The 24,181-nt window shown below is 48.0% G+C and overlaps 1 protein-coding gene across 1 annotated transcript in view; it reads right to left on the bottom strand.

Moving 5' to 3' along the window:
- Positions 1–1,086: 1,086 nt before the first annotated feature.
- The window catches only part of OTOP1 (otopetrin 1), a 32,330-nt gene continuing 9,235 nt past the window's right edge, over positions 1,087–24,181 (bottom strand). The window contains exons 2-6 of the mRNA XM_028089852.2: positions 22,356–22,492; positions 19,115–19,173; positions 13,112–13,242; positions 8,656–9,584; positions 1,087–1,257 (exon numbers count right to left, since the gene is read on the bottom strand). Of these exons, the coding sequence (XP_027945653.2) occupies positions 1,087–1,257; positions 8,656–9,584; positions 13,112–13,242; positions 19,115–19,173; positions 22,356–22,492 (1,427 nt within the window). The remainder of the gene's footprint in view (positions 1,258–8,655; positions 9,585–13,111; positions 13,243–19,114; positions 19,174–22,355; positions 22,493–24,181) is intronic.

The raw sequence follows: 24,181 nt of genomic DNA on the forward strand, positions 1-24,181 counted from the left end.
TAACCTTTGGAATACGCATCCTGATTTTAAGTATATGTCTTATAGAAGCAATTATATAGGAAATGCTTTACAAAGATAGATTTTTTGCAAAGTCCCTTATAAAAACCAAAAAAGTATAAACACTCTAAAACCAACAATAGGAAACTAAGTATGGCACATCCACTTGATGACTGTAATACAGGATTAAAATGATATTTACAAAGAGTTTGGAACAATGTGAAGGAAAGGTTTGTGCTCTATTGTTAAGTGGTGAAAAAGTAGATACAAAATGGAACCTGCCACATCATCACTGGCAAGTATAACAATGACAACAAGAAAAAGGATCCTGTGCAGGGACACAGCTAAGGGAAATACATCAAGGTGTGCAAAAATGTCCACCGAACAGTGACATCCGACGTGGTCTTTTTCTCTCTGTTCTTCTAAAATGTCCACATTTTCTGTAATAGACATATATGTATTTAGAGTGAGGGAGAAAACAGTAAAACTTATTTTTTAAAAAACCTCAAATGATCACAAACAAAAATGTGCCAAAATTACAGGTAAGAAATACATCTCCATACTGATCTATATACTAATTCCCATCCAGATGATAAAAATAACTTTGTTCCAAAACTTAACCACATTCAGAAAATACCATATGAACTAAACGTGATTGTATCTACATTGATCAGCCCTGGGAAGGATAAGATGTAAGGATGATTATAGTACTCAGAAAAAGTTGTAGGTAGTCACATGATAACAGAAAACAATTTTTATGAAAAACAAACTGATCATTTTTCTTTCCCCAACCTGGAATCCCATTCTTTTAAAACAAAGGGTCTCATTTAAAAGGAGGTAAAATAAATTGGGTTCAATCAGAATGAACTAGTCAAGGCGAGATTTCAGCTGCCTCATCGATGCTGAGCTAACTTGGTTACATTCATCTGGGGTGATAAGACAATTCCAGCTCGCAAGAAACACAACTGGTGCAGACAAAGGCAGCCCTCTTGCTTTTGTCGGGCAATGTTTGCCCAACCTGGCCATTCCCAGGTGGCTCCAGTGAATTCTCTTGTTAGGTCACTCCTTGGGCTTTGATGTGGATGCAGACTATATCTTACAATAGACCTCAAAGAGAGAGGCAGCTGCGTGCATTCGGTAGAAAATAGAAAAAGGCATGGCCAGGTTGACCACAATTATCCAGGGTTCAAAGCCAAAGACAATCTCCTCCAATCCGTTGTCGTACTCGGGGCGGCAGCCAAAAGCAGGAGGGATCCAAAGCTGCAAGAGAAGAGGAGCCCCTTCTAGCAGCCGCCTCGGAAGCCCCACGTGACCCCCAGGCGCTGGCCTCGGGGACACGGAGTCACACCTGTCTCCGCACCGCATTTCATGTCTCCACGGAGCTGGTCAAATCCACGCAGCCCACCTGCCTGACCCTTCTCTCGTCCTCAGCCCCATCCTGAGTGAATGCTGTTCACACCCACCTGATTCTCTCCGTCCCCAAAGCCCTCACCTCAGTCGGGTGCTCAGTATCCCCCAACTGCATGCCCCAATACCTCCAACTGGCCCCCCAACTCCAGCGGACGCCTTCCATCCACCCCTGACCCCACTGTGGGAGTGATCTTCGTAAAGCACACATCTGACCTTGTCATTCCTCTGCTTGTCACTCTCCAGTGACTCCTGACAGCCTTCAGGAGAGACCCCAAATTCCCCAGTGACTGGGCACCTGTCCACGTTTCCATGTCCCTCATCACACCCTTCACTCCAGCTTCCGAAAGCCAGATGTGCCTTTCTCCCCCAAGTCTTCAGGGCTTTGCTCCTGCCTCTTCCTCTGTCACAGGCTCCCTGTCTGCCTTTTTGACTGAATCCTACCTTCTTCCAAGCCCTGAGATACCACTCCTTCCAGGAAGCCCTCCTTGATCTACTCAGTCTGGGCAGGAACCCCGTATGTGTTCCCACAGCCCCCAGGGTTTGCCTATAGCAGAGGTCACCTGTTTATCACACCCGCCTTCACACACCAACATTGGTGCTGGGAGATCCCAGCCACATGGGCCTGGGCCGCTGAATTCTGTGGTCTCCTCTCTGGCTTGACCCAGGCCCTGCCCACCACCACCCCCCGCCCCCAATCAGGGGAGAAGAGAACATGCTTTGGAGCCACACCTGGGTTTGTGGCACTTACAGACTCTCATCTGACCCCTCCAAGCCCTCAGTCTCCTCGTCTGTAAGATGCGAACACTGACACTGGTCTCCCACAGCTCAGATGAGAATAAAATCCCAACCATGCTTGTAAAACCGAAAGCCGTAACCTATTGTTACTGCTGCTCATGGAAACCACACACTGGTCCCCCCACTTGGTCTCCCTGCCCCGGGTCCTCCTCCTCCTCCACCCCTGCACGGCGGCAGGCAGCCTCTCGGATGACATCCCCCCCATCCCACCACCTGGGAGTCATGTTCTTGTGGAACCCCCTCCCCTTGAGTCGGGCTGAGCCTAGTGACCTGCCTCTACCATCAGAATATGACAGAAGTCATGAGGTGTCACTTCTGAGATTAGATGCCAAAAGGACTGCAGAGTCCATCTTGTTCACGCCCTCCTGCAAGAGTGGGAGCTGCCCCCTGTTGTGTGCTGCCCTGTGGCCAGGCACCGCGGGAGGTCCCAGCCCAGCAGCCCTCAAGGAACGCACGCCCTCAGCCCAACAACCTACCAGGAGCAGGTTGGGAAAGACCCCCAGAAGTCCGCTTTGAAGCGGCTGCAGCACCCAATTGGGCCATTTGCTCCCAGTGAGAGACCCTGGCAGAGGCACCGGCGAAGCTGTGCTTGGATTCCTGCCCCACAGACACCATGACAAAGAGGTGTGGTTGGAGTTGCTGAGTGTGGGGTGATTCCTTACACAGCAGGAGCTGACTGATACCGGCTCTCTGTACAGGCGTTACCTCGGATCTCTGCCCCCCTCTTCTCAGGCTCTGCTTCTCAGGCTCCTCCCACCACTCCGGCTACTCCTCCCTGGCTCCTCCTTTGCTCAGTCTCTCACAGTTGGCTGGGGGGCTCATCCCTGGGTCCTCTCCTCTACACACATGACCCCTGGATGAGCTCCCCCAGCCTTGGCTGTAAGTACCCACTATGGGCTGATGACTCCCGAGCCTGAATCGCCCACCTACTCCGCCCTCGAGGACCCCATGGGCTGCTTGGTGTCTAACCTGCATCTCAAACTCCCCCCCTACCATTAGCAACATCTTCTTCCCCGTTGCTATCAAACCTCCAGGTGTCATCCTTGTTTACCTGCTCACCCTCAGAACCCTCCGCCTGCCACCCAACCCATCAGCGAGCCTGGAGGACTGTCCCTCCACGACACCCAGGCAGCCGTGCAGCCATTTCTGCCCCCGTGCACCTGCCCAGGCCCCCACTCTCCACTCTCATCGGGACCATTGCAGTAGCCTCCTGCCTGCTCTCTGGCTTACGCCGTGCCCTCGGACAGGTGCATTCACCACTCAGATGCCAGACCCGTTTCTTATGCCAATAAGATCATGTCCCTTCCCTGATTAAGGCCCCACGAGTCTTCATAGCGTACTTAAAATGAAATCTACCCCTGCCTGGGATTATAAAGCCCTCTCTCCGCTGGCTGATCCCTCGCCAACCTGCTAACCCTGCTGCCCGATGTCCCGCACCCCTGGGGCCCCAGGCACATGGCGCATCATGTGGTGGGAGAGAAAGCCCCTCTCAGCAACCTGGGCCTTCTGATCTGAAACAGCCGCCAGGCGCAACCTCACACCCTCTCTACCTGTTCTCTGCGGAGCACACGTCACTATAAGGTGTGTCTTGCTTAACGCTTATTGCCATCTCTGCCATCTGGTTTGCAAGCCCCCCAAGACCAGGAGGAAGGCGAGACCTCAGTCATATTGCCCCCCATCATGCACAGCCATGCTGGCCCTCGGGAGACACCCAGTGGATAGATCTTCAGGAGAGAGAGGAATGGAGGAAAGGAGGGAGGGAAGACAGAGGACAGAGAAGGGAAGGACAGACCCCCCCTTTCCTGAAATCCAGATCTTTATATCTGCTATTAAGTTGGCTGGAGTTCTTGCTCCTCATCCCATCAGCAGGTGGGTCTATGTCCCCTTCCCTTGAATCTGGGGGATGCTGTCACTGCTTGACCCAGAAAATATGGCAGAACTGATGCCACACAACATCCACAGGCAGGCCCTAATAGACTGGCACTTCTGGTCTCCCAGCAGGTCGGCTCTGGGGCCCTGAGCTGCCACATAAGAACCCTGAGGCCCCCACTCTCCATACTAGAGAGCCCATGTATAGATACTGCCGAGGGTCCCGCTAAGCCCTCCCAGCCACCCCCATCCCAGCCACCAGATCTTGGACCCTGCAGCCCAGCCCGCCCACCAGCCTCAGCTGATGCCGTGAGGGACAGGAGAATGTCCCAGCGAAGCCCTGCCAGAAGTTCTAACCCACAAGGTCATAAGACCTAATCACACTGCTGCTTTTTGTTGTTACTGTTGTTTTATTTTTTTTTAGAGAGGGAGAGAGAGAATCCCAATGGGGGACTTGATCCCATGACCCTGAGATCATAACCTGAGCCAAAATCAAGAGTCAGATGCTTAACCGACTGAGCCACCCAGGCGCCCCAAACAGCTGTCGTTTCTGCCCTCCATTTGGGGTCATTTGTTACGCAGCAGCAGGAAACCAAACATCAGCCTGTTGGCTACGTTCACCTGGGTGTCTCAAAGCACCGCAAAAATGCACGTGTCCAGTACTAAACTCAGAGGCTTCCTTCCAGGCCGAGCCCTCGCTGAGCCTGCCTCCCCTTCAAAGTCTCCTGCCTCCATAAATAGCATCACCATCTCCCCAGGAGCTCAAGTCAGAACCGGGGCATCATTCTTGACATCTCCCCCGCTTCACACGCTACCACGTGGATGACCCTGGGGAGTTATGCTGAATGAGATAAGCTGGTGGCAAAGAGACAAATACCGTGTGATCCCACTTACATGAGCTACATGGGGTGGTCGAACTCACAGAGATAGGAGGTGGGGTGGCGTTGGCAGGAGCCGGGGTGGGGGGCACGGGGGCTGTTTCGTGCCTACAGAACTGCAGTTTGCAAGGTGGAAAGGTGTCAGACACGGGTGGTGGCAGGGGGTGCACAATAGCGTGAATGGACTTCCCACTACTGAACTGTAGGCTTTAAAATGGTTAAAATGGGGGGCACCTGGGTGGCTCAGTAGGTTAAGAGTCTGCCTTCGACTCAAGTCATGATCCCGGGGTCATGGGATCGAGTCCCGCGTTGGGCTCCCAGCTCTGCTCCCTGCTACCTCTGCCTGCTGCTCCCTCTGCCTGCCACTCCCCCAGCTCATGCTCTCTCTGTCAAATAAATAAATAAATAAATAAAATCGTTAAAATGGTAAATTTTATGTTATGTGCTATTCACTACAATTAAAAATTGAGCTGGATTAAAAAAGAAAAGAAGCATGAATCAGATCCCGTCCCTACCTTGAAACCCTTTGGTGGTTTTCTGCTGCACTGAGGATTCTGTCCTGGCTGTGGCCGTGGCTCAGGAGGCCCTGCGTGGTCTGCCTTGGCGCCTCTCACGCATCCTTCCCCTTACCCGCCCTCACTCACCACCTGGGATTTCCCTTTCTGCTCCTGAAGCACTTCCAGCAAGTCTTGCCTGGTTGTGCATCTCCTCCCGTGCCTGTCCTTCTGCCCAGGCTTCCCCTTCCCTCACCTGCCACCCTCTCTCCAGAACCCCATGTTCCACCACACCCTAAACTCCATCGTCCCCCCCACCACCCTTCTTTGTCCACTCCACGACCAGCTGCTGTCCCCACCTGGACACCAGCACCTGGTCCTGAAGCAGAGCAATTCCCGCCCTCTGTCAGATGCCCTCCCGTGGGACCCACCGCAGGCTTGCGAGTGCTGCCCATGGAGTCAGCTGGGGGCACCCTCGCAATCACCCAGCAATGATTTCTGTCCTCTGGCTCACTCTCCAGTGACAGAGGCAGGGCCTGGGGACATCGAGGGCAGAGCTCAGACATGGAGACACAGCAGGTGTTCCCCTCCTGGGACAGAGCCCCGAGGCTGGCCTCTGGGTCCCAACAGACCATCAGTTGCCACTTGATTCTACTGTTGCGTTTGCTCTTCGTCTTCAAGCTCGTCCACATTTGCAAGCCAAGTTCCTCAGCAGCGGTCAAGCAAAGAACCCAGGGGGAAAGTAGCTTTCCTGAACTTGCTGAAAAGAGATCTATTCACCCCTCTGGGTTTGGAACAAAAATGATACACCTTAGGGGAGTTCTGCAACCAACTCTGACCCTATAAGATGAGCTGATACACCGTTCTCGGGAATACAAGCCTCACATAAAAGGCAGCCCCGCTGTGGTCACTAATATCGATCTCTCTTGTCTTCCCGTTTAACTCCTTCGTCCACTGCTGCGCCCGCATAGTGCCCAGCATACAGCAGGTGCTCCATAAATGCCTATTCAATGAAAGAGGAGGGCCCACCTGAAGCCACACTCTTCTGGGATCCCCTTCTTCCTTCAGAGCTCCTCGTAATTGTCTGCCAACCTGGAGGGGGACCGAGGTCCGGGGGACCCAAAGCAAGAATCAGATTTGATGGGCAGACACGTGGCCTTTATGGCTTCAGACAGACCCTCTCAATTTCTAGCCTTAGAGTCAGATCAGAATGTGCAGTCCCTGGGCATGCACCAACTGAAATGAGGAGGTAGCTCAAGAGCCAGTGGCTGATGGGAAACAAAGTAGCCCGGATGACCTGGAAGCTGGCAGCAGGTTGCTGATGACCATGACAGCAGGCAGGCCCCGTGGTCGGGGCATCCCCACCATGCCACCAGCCAGTCATCGAGAGGCCTGTGTGGTACCAGGGGCCACCCCACCCTCCTCTCTACCGAGCCCTGGCATCCTTCTGTGAATCTCCAGAACAAATCCCAACAACACACAGTGCTTTTTGCTCCTTTTTTTCTCTCCATCCTCAGGCCCATTGCTCTGGATCAAGTGCCCATCATTTCCCATCTGGGCAGATGCAGGGCTTCTGTTCAGGTGTCCCGGCCCTTGGGCTTACCTCTCTCCAGTTTCTCACACCTGCTGCTAAGGGGATTGATCATTCCACAGCACAAACTGAGAGGGGCCCCTATTGCCTCCAGCATAAAGACCAGACTCAGCCAGGCTTATGAAGTTCGCTCAAGTCAGACCCACTAACTGGACCTGCCTTCCTCTTTCCCCCACCACTGCCCTCCTTGACATTTATGGAATTCGTGCTAAACTACGTGCTGCTCCCCAAATGGACCAGAGTGTCTTCTGCCTCTGTGCCTTTGAACATCATGTGCCCTCTGCTCCAAACGCCTACGCTTGCCTTAGCCACCTGGTAAACTTCCAGCATTCCTGGACATGGAGGCAGCCAAAACTGAGTTACTGGACATCTTCTACATTGCTGTTTTCCACCAAAGGCTGGAAAGCAAACCTTCCACGTCCCCAGCCTCTCTTGCAACAAGAGGTGGCCATGTGAAAGCCTCTGCCTGGCACTAATATTTCTCTCCTTCTTCATGTCTTAAGCCCAGATGTGATGGTTGGTGCTGTTGCAGCCACCTTGTGACCATGTGGCAACAAGCATCACACTAAGCATGGTGAAGTGGAAAGATGAACAGTACCTGGATCCTTGATGATAGGGCTCAGTTGCCAGGCCAGCCCCAAGTAGCCAACCTTCAGAATTCTTATCTTTAAGCCTGAGGATCCTGCTGGCCAAGCTTTCTATTCCTTGCAGCCAAAAGCACTCCTAACTGAGCCTGGACCTCACTTCAAGCATCCCTGACTCATTGAAGTCCCTCCCTGGATCCATGTTCCCATTACACCTTGCACATACCTGTCCCAACGCTTGCCCTACTCACTGTATATTTTTCCCTTGTGTCCCTCCTCCCTAGACTGTGACCTCTCTGAGAAAGAGATTGTTGGAGAAGGTCATCAAAAAGGACGTGACTGCCGGTTGACCCCTGAGCTGGACCGGGGCACTCAGAGGCTCTTCACCCCCTGCCTTGTCCTTGGAATGTGGGTTCTGTTGGCCTTTCTCCCTCCCAGAGGCTGCTCCAAGGACACAGCCCTGAAATAAGGGTGTGGTGTTAAGAACATAGTGGTATTGAAATAAGGATGTGGTGTTGAGAGTACAGTATACATGACCGAGCCCAGCTAAGGCCTCTCCCTCTCTCTCTCTTTCTCATCTCTCTCTCTTTGTGTAAATATATATATATATATATATATATTTTACAATTGGCAGACAGGTGCAGAAATTCACTCACCTTACTATTGCCCAAGACAGGCCTTGTATATAAGTTCCCTTGACTTATGAAAACCATCACCTACAAAGCTGGAGTGACCTGCCTCTCTCTGCTGTCTCTCCCTGACTTCCGTGTAGGGGGGGCCTGTTTCAGATCACACTCGGGAGAGTGGTGCCTACAGACCTTGAGTCTTCTCAGCTGCGATCGTTAGCCCCGACCCCAGCCGCCAGCACACAACAGTACTCAGTAAGTGGATTTGTAGAACGGAGGCTTTCATTCCAGCCTCATTCTTTAACCTTACACTTAAATCATTTTGCTAATAACCTGCCTCCATTCCTTATTTGAAAAAAGCAAGGAAAATAGGTTGGTCGTTTTTAAGATAAATAACTTAATGCACATTACCGAGATATTGCAGAGGAACAGAAAGGCTGCAATGTTCCTCAACACTCTTCTCTTGGCATGGCCCTGCAGGCAACGGGGGTGGCAGGCTGGGCTCGGGGCCCCTTCCCGGCTCCCCTCCCCCGCCTCTCTGCCACAGCCTTCTCTCAGACGCATATTTCCATTGGCCACATGTGGTATCTCACTGCCCAGGGAAACCACGTCCACGGCCTCAGCTCCACTCTTGAGGCAGGACGAGGCGAGGGGCGTGGCATCACCGTTGCAGACTGTGACGACCCGCAGGGTTCTGATGTCCTCAGAGAGCTTCTCCGGCTCCCGGTGAACGGACTCAATGATGAAGAGGTTCTGGATGTATTTCTCAGCAATCACCAGGATGGAGTAGGGCAGGTTGAACCAGGTGTAGGGGGGGCGGGCTTCAGCACAGAGGAGGGCCAAGATGGAGCCCCAGGAGATGAGCCAGGAGCCGGAGGCAGTGCCCACCAAGAGGTCCGCGTCCAGTTTGCGGGCTGGGTTTCTAGACTCATCTAGAGATTTCTCGTCTATCCTGTAAATCCAGATTCCGAACAGTGCCGCGGCCCCCATGAGCATCAGCAAGGCGATGGCATACAGGTAGAACATGATGAGTGCCGACTCGCTCTTGGTTTTGGAGCGCCCGATCTGAATCAGATATACCACCACAATCCCAATCGTGGCGGCTAGTACAGTCAGGCCCAGGACCGAGCCCACCATGACCCCGGGAAATTTGAACTGTATGTTCCGATGCTGTTGACTGTCCACTTTGCGTCCGATGTTCTTCCACAGGACGTAGAGCATCGTGGAAGCCAGGATCTGATACTCTATGTTGAAGGGGTAGAGGTAGTAGATCCCCTGGGAGATGGCAGAGCAGAACGTCGGGGGCGAGCAGTTACACGGAGGCGTGTGGTCATCCAAGACTGGGGGCCAGAGGACATGCATTGGAGGGTGGTTAGCATGGTCAGTGGGCAAGTGGAAAAGCACAAGGAAATATTTTCACTGAGGATTCACACGTGGGTTTTCCCATTGAATTAAAGCTTTGTTTGGTGGCTTATTGTCATGTTTGATATCATGGCTATATTGACAGCCATGAGTACTAACTGCATGAATCAGAGTTTATCCATACATCAGCCCTTGTGAATGGTATTGTGGAAATTTACTTAACATATAAAGGTGTTCACGAGATTCTGCTGAACAAAAGAAGCTTGCTAAAGAAGATAGAATATAATTCCATTTTTATAAACTATAAGTATATGGATGATAGATGACAGACAGACACAGAAAAAATCTGGAACGATATAAGCTAAAAGGTTAACAATGGTTAGCTCTGGGTGGGAAAATGGCAGGGAATTTTTCTTTTCTTTTTTTTCTTTTCAGTAGAAGGAAGTTCTATCTTGTCTCTTCCCCCATCTTTATGGAGATATAATTGACATGTAACATTGTGTAAGTGTAAGGTGTCCATTGTTACTTACCTGTAGGTTTTGCTTCCCTGTATTCTCTAAACTTTCTTTGTGAATATTATTTACGTGTGTGATTTTTTAAATTATTGGATTCTTTTAAAGATTTGTTTATTTATTTGAGAGAGAGAGAGAGAGTGCAAGTGGGGAGAGGGGTAGAGAGGAAGGGAGAGAAGAAGACTCCCTGCTGAGCATGGAGCCCAACACAGGGCTGGATCTCATGACGCTGAGATCATGATCTAAACCAAAACCAAGAGTCAGACGCTTAACCAACCGAGCCACCCAGGTGCCCCTAAATTATTGTTTCAAAAAATAACTTTGTGAGGGAAAATGCCCCTTCTCATTAGCAAAGACTTTGCTCCTAAGAATATTCGATACGGCACGCGAGTGGGCACCACCTTCTGGAAGGCACTTGGCAATGGTATGAAGAACTATTTCAAACTGGGTGATGGGCATTAAGGAGGGCACGTGATATGATGAGCACTGGGTGTTATACGTAACTGCTGAATCACTGAACATTGCACCTGAAACTAATGATGTACTACTATAGGTTGGCTAACTGAATTTAAATTAAAAAAAACTATTTCATAAGAAGGAGCGAAAATGCTGTAAATAAATAATAAAATATGTAACAAAGGCCTTAAAGAGGATACAGCTATAGTCTCTGACCTATAATTCCAATCTATTTTAAGGGACAAGTCAAAAATGTGATCAAAGAATTAGGTAAAACTGTGTGTGTGCATGTGTGTTTGTGTGTGTGCATGCACATGAGAGAGAGAGAGAGAGAAACTCTAGTGCCCAACAATTTAGAAACTGTTAAGTGAATTTTGGTACATCCATACGATGGAATAGTAGGCAGCCATTACCAATTATAATTAAGTTGTGTTTTAATGATACAGGAAAATAATCATGTTACATAACAATGGAAATAAGTAAGAAAAAATTGTATATACAGTATCTTCTAAATGCTTATCACAGCTCAGTACTCAGTTGTGAAATCAATTTAGCAGGTAGCTGCCAATATATTTTTTCAACAGAGTAGACTTGTCATGGAATAGAACAGAATGCAGTGGAATGACATCAGTAACAATAGAAATGTGTCTCTAATATGGTAAGGTTATTATTTCATGACATATGTGTGTACACACACAGGTCTGTGTGCATTCAGGTTGCAGCTTAAGGTCTATTTCTTATTATAGGCTGCAGTCAAAAAAAAAAGATTGAATATATATATAGTATGATCTTAACTATAAATAAATAAATAGAACACTGCAAAGAAATAAGCCAATATTAACAGCATGGAACTGCATTTCTGGGTAGGTGTTATTGTAGATTTTTTTTTCTCTGCACTTTGTCATTGTTTTAGCTTATGATTTGCATATGCCAGGTATAAAACCAAATGGAAAGCTTTGTGGCAGCACAAATCACCTTACCTTTGCAGAATACTGCAATTTTGAATTCATGAGGAGTTTCCCATCCCTTGTAACCCAGTATGCTACTACGCAAAAGTTAGGGGAAGAAATCGAGGAGAAAGTCTCAGATGAACAGAATGTTAGAGCTGATGGAGTCCTTTCTTTGTAAATTTATCCAATTCCATCTTTCCACAGAAGTTCCTGGAGCCAAATAAAATCCTGGTTCGATCATTTACTTGCTGTGTGAACCTGGACCAGTTACTTAACTTCTCTGTGGCTTGATGGCTTCATCCGTATGATAAAGTCAACACTGACTACCCCATGGCGTTTTGGGTCCAGAATTAAATGTGCCACGTGGAGGGACTAGAGTAGCCTGCCAGACACTCAGTAGACACTTAATAAAAGTTTGTTGTTGTTGTTTTCACTGCTATTACTGTTATGGGCACCAACAAGGAAAAGAGAAGGACTTCCCCAAGAGCGGGCTGCCAGGGTAGAGCAGGGGTTAAGAGGTAAAGAAGTAGCATGTATCCCTGATTCCACCACCCCCACCCAACTGGTGAGGAAACAGTTTTAAGGTTGCCCCCAGGGCACCTGGGTGGCTCAGTCAGTTAGGCATCAAGCCCAGAGTCTGGCTCCGTGCTGGGTGGTAAATCTCGAGTCTGCTTGAGATCCTAGCTCTCCCTCTGCCCCTCCCCCCCTCGCTCTCTCTCTCTCTCTCTCTCTCTCTCAAATACATATATAAATCTTTAAAAAAAAAATGAAGTTGCCCTCGGTGACGGGCCTGGGGTCGTACAGTGAGTGTAGAGTGTAATACATCAAAGCTGGAAGGACCCCCTGAAAGTGCCTGGTACAGGTCTCCTCACTCTATGAATGAGGAAAGGGAGGCCCAGAGAGGTTGAATGGCTTCCAAAAGTCACACAGCCAGGACGTGATGAGAACAAGACCCAAATCTGGGATATCCAGTTCCCGGTACATTTCCCCTCTCCACATTCCCATGAGCCCCATCCCATTGCCCTAATAGAGAAGCAACAGGTCATAAATGCTAAAGAACTTTGGCAGTAGGTTGATTGGCATCATGCGCTCTCAAATAGGAGCAAGAGGGAATGAAGATGGGCCAAAAGTGCAAGCCCAGAAGAGTTCAATAAAAACTTCAAACAAACTAAAACCAATTAACGGCAACCCTTAGACTTCTCTGGGTATTTTAAAGCTATACTTTTAGTCAAATGAACTGGTAATAGAGGCTTAATTAAAAGCACAATGACTGCCAATCTTCCAGAGTTGTAAACAAAGACATTGACTTCCATACCAAACTCTACCGTGAGAAATGGTACCCTAAATGATAACCCTTGGGTCTGACAAGTCCCTGAGTCACTGAAGAAACCATTAATTATGCTCAGCACATCCTACTTATGGAACCAGGATGAGGGACTTAGGAGGTTTTGAAAGATTTTCAACAACAGATGATTGTCTGGCCAATGATGAGTTGGGTGGACCCTGCCGCTCCATCCCTGAACATTCTGGTCTCTGCAGGTTTCCAAGAGGTTCCAGCATGGGGGCAGGGCAACTCTTATCACTCACCTATTGTGATGTTCCCAAAGCCCAGAGTGATGAGCCGTTCCTTGTGCTCATTAAGTTGGTGCTTTGATTCATTCAGGACGCCATTGGTCCACAGAAGCAGATTGGTGAACACCGAGTGTATCACCCCAAACCTGAAAAACACAAGGACTCTGTTATTGAGCAGCCCTGGGAAGCTCCAAGCCCCACGGGGTGAGATGGAGACACTGCACGCATGCTTACACACACACACACACACACACACACACACACACACACACACATGTGCATGCTTCCTTCTTAGCCATGATTCTGGTTTCACCAGGCAGCTCAGACTCTGGGTGGGTCCCTGTCTGGGGAGAGGCAGTTCCATGGGAACTTCCAAAACCACAGTCTTGGCATTCTCTCATAATCTTGAACCTGCCAGTACTCAACTCATTGTCAATGGGACAAAAAGAAACTAGGTCTTGGAAGCAGGGGTCCAGTGATGGAAACTTACTGAAAGCACGCACCATCCCCACCATACCCTAAACCCTTTCTTCCAGAAGGGAAGAGGAGAGAAACATGAGGGGAAGATGAAGGGCTACACTGGAAATCTGGAGAGTTGAGCAAGCCCTTACTGTTGGCTGGCCAACCCAATGATCATCATACACCCTTTCTGTCTTACCACTTACCTCTAAGGAAACTGAAACAGGTCAGAGACTTGCTCTCTGGTCTCCCCTGAAGCTAGGCACGGCCACTCTGCCCAGTGGGATGTGAGGTCAAGATTACTGGGCACTACTGAAAGCTTCTGCTTTTGTGATGAAAGAGATAAGAATAAGAAAAGCCTACTCACTGTCCCTCTCCCCTTTATTTCCAGCCTTGAATACAGACACGAAGGCTGGCGTTCTGGCAGCTATCTTGTGACCATGAAGCAACCAGCATGGGATGAAACGCTAATCCACTGAGAATGGCAGAGGGAGAGCACAGAAAGAGTCTGTTCTGTGGCAACATGCTGAGCTGCTGGAGTCTCAGATAGATTCAGGAATTAGGCTGAGGTCACAAATAAAAGGCAGTAGCTGCCTTGGGATTTGAAGAACTATTAAGCAACAGAGCTGTCCTAGTCTGACCTCCAGGGCCTGCCCTTGCCTCAATGCCAAGCCACTCCCGGGAAGAAGAAGATGAAGAGGAAGGTGGTCACTGGACTCTGGCACAGAAGAGAGGTCTGTGAGGAATATGGTTCCAATGGGATCAGAGCCTGTCTCAAAACCCCCAGTCTCCCCATGCTTGAGGTTTAAGACGTATGCACACTGGTAGTCTCCAGGCACTTAACAATGGGCCTTGCATGTAGCAGAAGCAGCAAATCCTGGTGATTTGGGAGATGCATCCTTGAAGCATGCAGAACTGATGGCTCCTCAGGTGGAGAGCACAGGCCCCAGAGGAAGCATGCCCCAACCCGTCTAACCGAGAGCACACTTGTCCACGATCTGCCCGCAGGAAAACTGGTACAACTGGGTCCTCAACCCTGACCTTTCCTCTCCTCTGAGTGTTAACCCCAGCCCACCCCTCTGGGGCTCCCACAAGCGACCGCAAGCCAAACTTCCCTCGTTTGAACCTTGGCTTCTTTGGACAGCTGCAGAATGACCGGGCACACGTAGAGAAGGAGACAGGTGTTTGCCCATCTGCTCGCCCCTGAGCTTGCCCAGCTCTATGGATTGTGGCCAGCCTGCCCTGGGGCATCTGGGAAGCACTGGATAGATCCTTGGACAAATGCAGACAATGCTGTTTGCCTCAGGCTTCCTTTTCTTTTACTTATAATGCACACAGCTCCCTTTTCTTCTCCTCTTTCCCGGGCCAAACGGCCCTGTCCAATCCCAGGCCCATGAACCCGATGAGATAATTAATCCGTGCCACCTGCTGCCGGAGCCTGGCGTGCTGTGCAAGCTCCCCGCAGCCTCCTGCTGGTCTGACCTGGAAACTCTCCTACAAACTAAAGGCAGACATCACTTCCTCATGCCAGGTCACCCTTCTCATACTTGGGGCTGATAGCCCCAGACCACAACAAAGACAAGGCTTCCATGAGCCACTTCTAATCTCAGTGTATGCCCTCAGCTCTGCTTTCAGAACCCCTGTTCCTCTAAACCTCACTCTGGGGAAGAGAAAAGGACTGAAGCAAGTTAAAGAGAATTCTTAGATCAGGAGAAAAGTCCCAGGACATACTAAAAGCATGGGACAGTGGAATATTGGCTCAAAAGACAAGGCGGGGGGGAAGCAAGTCCCGGAGTGGTAAGTTCTGAAGGCTTCAGGGCCTGGCAGGAAATGTGAATGAAGAAAGCAGGTCTGGGCCACATTAGGGAGTGGTAGGGTCTGTAGCAAATGGAGGGAACAGCCCCCATTCAGCTCTAGCCCTTTGTTGTATGCACTTATGGGATTGCCAAATCTTCTAATTTTTCTAGAGAGTCTAAATCTAAAACCTGAAGGTGGCGAGTAACTCAAAAATGTTTTAACACTTTGCCCTACAAACAAAACAGATTAAATTAAGCTCTATTGCCTATCTTGTTCAAGTCTCTCTCCATCCGGGTTAGCAAAGGGTTCCCAAGACAGGTAGAGACTTGTGTCCAATCACTCAACAAGCACAGCGCTGCGTCCCATCCCTTGGAGATCCTTCAGATGACAGATCTGAGTAAACGTCTGGGTGCAAGGCCTAGAGAAGTGCCGTCTACACACCAATGGTGCGAGACACAGAGGTGAGCCATACGTGTGATTTTAGATTTTCTTGCCGCCACATTTTTAAAACATGGCAAGACAAGGGACAGGTGAAAATGGTTGGAATAATTTTCTCTGAAACCCAATCTATTGAATATGCTATGATATCAACATATAAGCAATACCAACAAAAATTATTAATGAGATATCTTACATTCTGTTTCTCATCCTAGTCTCTGAAATCTGGCGTGTTTTGTATACTTCCTGCACATCTGGGTTGGAAGTAGCCCCAGCTCAAGGGCTCGGTGGCCACAGGTGGCTGGTAGCTGCTATCCTGGGCAGCAAGCATGTGGAAAGCAAAGCCAAAGACCCTTTTGTGCCTGGAGGGAAATGGGCCCAATGTCCTGAGGCCGTTATTACATAAGTGACAAAAGCAAAGAGAGAGACCCCACCAGCAAAGCCAGAGGGCCTCTGCGGTCACAGCAACACATGAAAATCACAGTGGGTTTAAAGTCAACAATCCTAAAAAAAAAAAACAAAACTTTTAAAAAAAGCTATAAAGTCAACATCCAGAGTCTTGGTTTTCTCACCTGCCAAATGGGAATCGTGCTCATAGTGCCTCTAAGTGGTGAGGTCAGCATGAGAGACCTCCTCACGAGTAAACACATAAAAGAAAGTGCTTTCTACGTGGGCAAGTCCACTCCACTCAGCCGGGAGTTTCTGGGTACAGACGGGATGCTCAATGCACATCTGTTGAAAACGTCTCGCCCTTGACCCCAACAATTCTATTCTAGGACTTTAAGCCAAGCAAATCATCAGAGATGTTCAAAAATATGTTTGACCAGAGATGTTCATCACAGTATGATTTATAACAGCAACAAAACTTTCAGAAAGATTAAACATTCAGCAACAGTTGTTATGGACTGGCCTGTGTCCTCTCGAAAGTCCTCTGTCGAAGCTCTGACCCCCAGTGTAACCATATTTGGAGAGAGAGCCTCTAAGTAGGTAATCAAGGGTAAGTGAGGTCATAATGGTGAGACCCTAATCCAGTAGGCCTGGTGTCCTTTGAAAGGGAGGAAGAGACAGCAGAGTTCAATCTCTCTCCCTGAGCATGGAGGCAAGGCCCCATGAGGCCACAGCAAGGAGGCAGGGTCTGTGGGCCACTGACACCAGCCCTTGCTTGATCTTGGACTTCCAGCCTCCAGGACCGTGAGAGCCGAACGTTCAGGTGGCTCATGCCTCCCAGTGCGTGGCGGTCTCTGACCAGCCCCAGCAGACCAACACAGCAGGGGGCTGGTGAGACCAACCCCAGTAGTGGTGCGCTGGGCAGGCGGGAGAGACCATGGGGTAGACCAACACCACCAACTGGAGGGCAGGAGAACAAAAAAAAAAAAAAAAATGAAAAGAAGAAGCAGAGCAAGAAGAAAAAGAAAAAAGGAATGAAAACAATATCTATTCGTGGAAAAAAGCCTGGCAAGAAGCAGATCATAATCTTAACGGTAGTCACCGCTGGGTGGCGAGCATCTTAGCTCGGGCTGCTATAACCAAACACTCAGTTATTGGTCACCATTCTGCAAACTGAAGCCAGGGGTCAAGGTGCCAGCAGGTTGGTTTTGGTGACAGCTCTGTCCCTGTGCCCCCCTGGCCTCTCCTCTGGGGGGCTGTGCAGAGAGGCATGTAGAGCTCTCTGGTATCTCTTCCTATAAGGGCGCTAACCCCATGATGGGGGCCCCATCCTCAGGACCTCATCTAAACCTAATTACCCTCCAAAGGTCCTGCCTCCCCAAACCATCACATTGAAGGTAAAGGCTTCAACAGATGAATTTTGGGGAAACACAAACATTCAGTCCATAACAGTGGCATTAAGGTGAGCTTTAGATCCTACGAGATCCTTCCAAGTCTCATCAGTTACAAAGTACAATCTGTGCAGTAGGTGAAGTGAAACTCACTCCCCAGAACAAAACCACCAGTGCTGACCTGGAGCTGGGAGTGTAGCCCAGCCTCACCAGGGGGAAGAAGAGCAAACCAGACACATACTCCTCGCTCCTCAGCATACAAAATGGGACAACCCGGGAGAGGAATCCCAGGCCTGCCACTTGCATTCTGGAGACCTGGGGCACGTCCCCTAACCTGCTGGAACCTGTGGCCCACCGCACCCCTTCAATGCAGGGAAGCGTAGTTACCAAGTTATGCTTACAGAGCCCGCGTGCAGATTCAATGTGAGGTTGTGTGTGGATGTCTTTGCTCTGCCCCAAAGGACAATTAAAGTTCTCTTTGCTGGGTTCTCAGGGCCTGGACCGCGTCTGTCCCTGATTTGTCCCATTTGAGGGCATTTGTCCATGCCCCTCCCCTGGAGGCGAAGCATCTGTGCCGCTTCGGGCCCCTCCCTGCTGCTCCTCCCCCCCTCCCCCGCCCCCAGTCCGCAGCAAGGGGGCGTGGCTTCTCCCGTTAAGGCGGTGGTTAAAGATCACTGCCAAGGCCACCCCTGGGGGCTATGGGGGGGTGGGGGGGATAGCACGGGCTGCCAGTGCACAGCTCCCGGGACCTCCCACCACGTGCCTGGGATACCTGGGCCCATCATCCCTGCCTGGCAGCTGGCTCTGTGCACATTAGCAGCTCCCTAGATGCTTAACTGCTTGTTGAGGCTGAACTTTCTGCCTAAGGAGATTGGTGAAAGTTATTTCCATATCAATAGTCTATCAAAATAGTTCTATCCAGTGGTCATCCATAAATCAAACTTTTAAGTATCTGTTGTCATTTCAAATGGTACTGGGGGAGTTGTCTCTTCCTCATGGATATAAGAGATCTTTCTAGGAAGCAAATGCTGATCCTTTGATTCGCTGGTATGTGTGCACCCAGGGCTTTCTTGCATGATAACAATACTTCCCATCTTGTTAATTCACCCTTGTATCCTATAGGTTCTTTCCCTTGATCCTCACAATTGCTGAGAGAAAGGGGACTGATGTAAGAACAGATCCCACCCTTCTGAGCACTTGTTATGCACCAGGCACACATTTTAGATCCATACTTCTTTCAGTCCTCAGAGGTTGGCTCTACTATTATTTCCATTTACAGATGAGGAAAACCGAGGATCATAAAGGAAAGTGTCTCAGATGGCAGCGTGGGAATTGAAACCCCACATCGTCCTACTTCCAGGACCGTCCCCAGGAAGAGGAGGATGGTGCAGGGTCTCCTTCCCAGGCCACAAGTGAGGGCTTTGCTTGTCGGGATGGAGGAGAGAGTTGGTCTCATATTTACAACCCAAGATTGATGGCCGGGATGAGTTTGTTTGTTCTACACATACACCAAATGCAACAGTAAAGCAATTCCCATGTTTTTTACCTTTCCAGGGTTTTGAAAGACTGGATGACATCCTTTGCATGCCCCCAAAGAAAATACACCTAGGAAATAAAGGAAGAAAAGAAAGATTGCATCGGTGAAAACCATCATTACACTTGCACGCTGAGAAGCTATGAAACTTGCAGAAACAGAATGGGAAAATGTTGGGGACCTCAGTGACCTCCCATCCCAGATTCATCTCAGGCGTCAGTGCCATCCCCCAGTGGGGACCGTGCTCCGGGAGCCCGGGGTGAGAACCGAGTGAGGCTTCCAGGTTTGGGAGGAAGAGTTCTTCTAGGACAGGTTGAAGCTGTCCCGATTCTATCACCTGTGTTAGGCTTCCTCCAAGAACTATCCACCGAACAGTTCCTACGCCAGTGGCCTGACACCAAATTTTGAGTGCTTTCAATGAAGAGCAGATTGATTCAGGCCGGTGCTTCACTTCCCTGTGTGCCATGCGCCACCCAGGCCCCTGGCCACACAGCCAAAAGATACAGCACAGGGCTGGCGCCCGTGCAGGGAGGCTGGTGTGGGACCTGCGTGCAAATCCTCGGGCAAGTCAGGGCACCTTTCTCCAGGTGTTTTCCCTTCCACGAAACAGGGATGATAACGGAACCTACCTTGGACGGTATTATGATCAGTTAAATAAGATTATCCATGTCAAGTACTTAGAACAGCACATTTTCAGTAAACGCTCTTCACTGGCAACTTACTCCCCATGAGCTGAACACCTCCCGCGTGCCTGCTATTATTTGAGCTCCTAAAACATTTTGGGGTTTATTTCACACACAGATACACATTGAGCACCCACCACATACCAAACACTGCTGGGCACTTTATAAATTTGTCTCATTCAACCTTCATTGTGCAATTAAGTGCTATCAAAAGAAAATCAGCACAAAAGAAAATTCACTGACACATCCTCTCTTTTCCACATTGTTCTGCCTAAGACTTACTGGCTTGCTCTGAAAACACTTTCAGGGGATGGGTCCTGAAACATCTGGCAACTTAAAATTCCAATAGCAGTGACTCCTGGTGAGGACTTTCAGCCCAACAATAGGGAAGCAGCTCGTTAGAGGATCTATCAATGATTTCCAAGTTAGACAGCTACTTCACTGATACTTTCATAAAGACTACATAGCAACACAAAAAGAGTTTATAATTTTTTAAGTGAAACTTGAGAATAGAAAATGCTGCCCCTTCTCTGTAAAAATGTCAACAAGAATGTATACACTGGAGTACAAGGAAGGAAGAGAACACAAAAACAGCAACATATGTTTCAGTTAATGGGCTTACAGACACATTGTTATTCTATTTTCCATTTTTTTCTGTTAGATTATGTTTTTAAAATAAACATCTTTTAATGACCATGGAATCCAGCAATCCCACTTCTGGGTATATATCCAATGGAATTGAAAGCAGGGTCTCAAAAAAGGTATTTGCACACCCATGTTTATAGCAGCATTAATCACAATAGCTAAAAGGTAGAAGCGACCCAGATGTCCATCGATGGAGGAATAAACAGAATGTGGTCCATCCATACAATGGAATATTGCTCAGCCTCAAACAGGAAGGAAATCCTGGCACCTGCTACATCATGGATAAACCCTGAAGACAATACAGTCAGTGAAGCAAAGCCAGTCACTAGGTACCCCTTATGTGGGGTACCTAGAGTAGTCGAATTCACAGAGAAAGGAAATAGAATAGTAGGTACCAGGGGCTGGGGGAAGAAGGAATCACTAGTTAGTGTTTAACAGGGATGGAGTTTTAATTTTGCAAGATGAAAGAGTTTTAGAGACAAGTTGCACAGCAGTGTGAACATACTTAACACTACTGAACTGTAGCTAAGACAGCAAATTTTTTATTTTATATATATATGTATATATATATATAATCACAATTTTAAAATAAATACCATATTGCTTTAAAATAGTGTCTTTCATTCCCCAGTCATCTAGTATAGCAAAGGCATGTAGTAAGTGACCACTAGGTACAGAATGCTTGATTAATTGGCTGATAAAATGCCTTAAATTAGGAAGCTAGAGATCTGCAACCCACCAAGTAGCAGAGTGATATTTTGAAAACACATTGGTCCAGGTATTCCTCTGCCTAAAGCCTTCAATGGCTCCCCATTGCCCTCCGGATAAAGTTCAAGCTCCTGAGTGGCTGTCAGCCTTGGCCAAGTGCTCACTGTAAGTGCTTTATACACAGCAACACCTTGAATCCTCAGACTGGGAACAGTATTTACTGGGTTCAGAGTGAAGGCAGGAAGACAGGAAGGAAGGAAGGAAGGAAGGAAGGAAGGAAGGAAGGAAGGAAGGAAGGAAGGAAGGAAGAAGGAAGGGAGAGACTGGAGGGAGGGAAGGAAGTTAGTTCTTTCTGGTCTCACTGAGGCTCTCCACATTGTCACTGGTATCACTATAAGACTCTGTCACCAGGGGATTTGACTACCCTGAAATAAATAGTCAATAAATGAATTGTTGGTGTTTTCAGGACAAAATACCATAGATTAGGTTGCTTCAAACAACAAAAATGTATTTGCTCACACCCCGAGAGGCCAGAAGCCCAAGATCAAGGTGTGGGCAGGGCTGGTTGCTCCCGAGGCCTCCCCCGCCAGCTTGTGGATGGCTGTCTTCGTCCAGTGTCCTCACGCGTTCTTCCTTCTCTGTGAGTCTGTGTCCTAACCCCTCTTCTTATAAAGACACCAACTCTATTTGATCAGGGCCACCCATATGACCTCATTTCACCTTAATTACCTCCATAAGGACCCTATCTCCAAATACAAGACTTCAGTGACCCAGAAGAGTGACCGTAATGGCACAGGGTTTCTTCTGGGGGTGACGAAAATGTTCTAAGATTGATTGTGGTGATGGTCGCACAACCCCATGAATATACCAAACCACTGACTTGTACACTTTAAAGGGGTAAATTGTATGGTATGTGAATTACAGCTCAATAAAACTCAATGAAATATATTCAAACTCCCCCCAAGCCTTTGCTGGTAGACTCAAGGTTGGCAAAATTTCCTGACTCTCCATTACAAGTTCTGCCTCACAGGATTCCCACAAAGACAGCCAAGGGGACACAGAGACCCATTTTACAGTGGAGGCAGCTGAAAGACTGAGCCTCAGAGAAGGATCGAAGCCCACCTCATGCTGTCCCCCCAATGCATCCCATTTCACACACACCCTGGGATGCACTTAACAGGAGCCAAGGCAACATAAATAAACGTCATAGGGTTTACCTGCAACAGAGTATGTACTGCATGTGTGACAGGAAAGACTCCTTCAGTGGCTGATAAACATTCAGAAAATCCAACGAAGTACCCAATTTTAAGGCATCCCAGGATGATGGTAATGGCCGCAAACAACGTGATACTCCCTAAATTGGGGGTGTGGCGGGGAGAGCATAGAAACACACACATATAAGTGTTGGTAGGCACAGATGTCATTTCCAAATAAACCACATTAAACCCTCACATAAACAGTCAAATGACTTTGACGAAGCTGCCAAGACCATTCAGGGAGGAAAGGGCAATCATTTCAACAAATGATGCTTGGGAGGGTAGCTATCCAATCACAGAAGGATGAAGTTTACCTTACCTTACATTATATACAAAAATGAACTCCAAATAAATCAAAGACTTGAATGTAAAACCTAACATTATAAAACTCTTAGAAGAAAACGTAGAGGAAAATTTTTACAATGTTGGACTGGGCAGTGATTTATTGGATATGACACCAAAAGCACAAGCAACCAAAATTAAGATGGATACATTGGACTACATCAAAATGAAAAAGCTTTTGGGTATCAGAGGACACTAGCAGCCCACAGAAGGGAAGAAAATATTTGCAAACCTGTATCTGATAAGGTGTTAGTAACCAGAATCTATAAACAGCTATAATTCAACAACCAATAAAAAAAAATTAAAAATGAGCAAAGGATTTGAATAGATATTTCTCCAAGAAAGACATATAAATTGTTAATTAACACATGAAAAGATGCTCAGCATCACTCATCCTCAGGGAAATGCAAATCAAAGCCACAATGAGATAGCACCTCACAGCTAGTGGATGGCCGCTATCAAAAAAAAAAAAAAGAAAGAAAGAAAGAAAGAAAGAAAGAAAGAAAGAAAGAAAGAAAGAAAGAAAGAAAGAAAAATAGGAGAGAGAAAGAAAGGAAAGAAGAAAAAATAAGTCACAAATGTTAGTGTTGGAGAAATGGGAACCCGTGTGCACTGCTGATGGGAATGTAAAATGGTGCAGCCACTCTGGAAAACAGAATGGCTGTTTCTCAAAAAAATTAAAAGCAGTATTTCCACGTGATCCAGAAATACAACTTTGGGGTATATGCCCCAAAAGATCAAAAGCAGGGACACAAAAGGCTATTTGTACATCCATGTTCATGGCAGCATTATTCACAACAGCCAAGAGATGGAAGCAACCCAAGTGTCCATTGACAGAGGAAGGGATCAACAAAATGCGGTCCATCCATCCAATGGAATATTATCCAGCCTCAGGAAGGGAGGCCATTCTGACCCAGGCTACAACACAGGTGGACCATGAGGACATTATACCTAGTGAAATAAGCCAGTCACAAAAAGACAAATACCATATGATTCCACTTATCTGAGGTTCCTCAGAATAGTTAAATTCATAGAGACAGAAAGAAGAGTGCTGGGTGCCAGGGGCTGGGGGAGGGGAGAATGGTCAGTTGTGTAACGGGTACAGAGTTTTAGTTTTGCAGGATCAAAGACCTCCGGATATAAATTGTCCTAATGTCAACGTACTTAACGCTACTGAACAGTACACTTACAAACAATTAAGTCAGTAAACTTTATGTTATGTATATATGTGTATATATACACAATTAATTAGATATACACAATTAATTAATAAGACAGTATTGTGTCCTGTTTATCATTGTTCCCACCCAATGCATATCCCAGGTCTGACAAATGATATACATCCAACAAAGATTGGCCAAATAAACAGAAGGCCTCTAGAAGCTTCTCCCAAAAAAAGATCAATCTAAGAGTGTCACTGCTCTGCTCAAAAATCTCAGTTCTCT

Source organism: Eumetopias jubatus, unplaced genomic scaffold, assembly GCF_037043125.1.
Source record: "Eumetopias jubatus isolate StellerSeaLion01/CBP00866 unplaced genomic scaffold, mEumJub1_p1.0 scaffold_2, whole genome shotgun sequence".
NCBI lineage: Eukaryota > Metazoa > Chordata > Mammalia > Carnivora > Otariidae > Eumetopias > Eumetopias jubatus.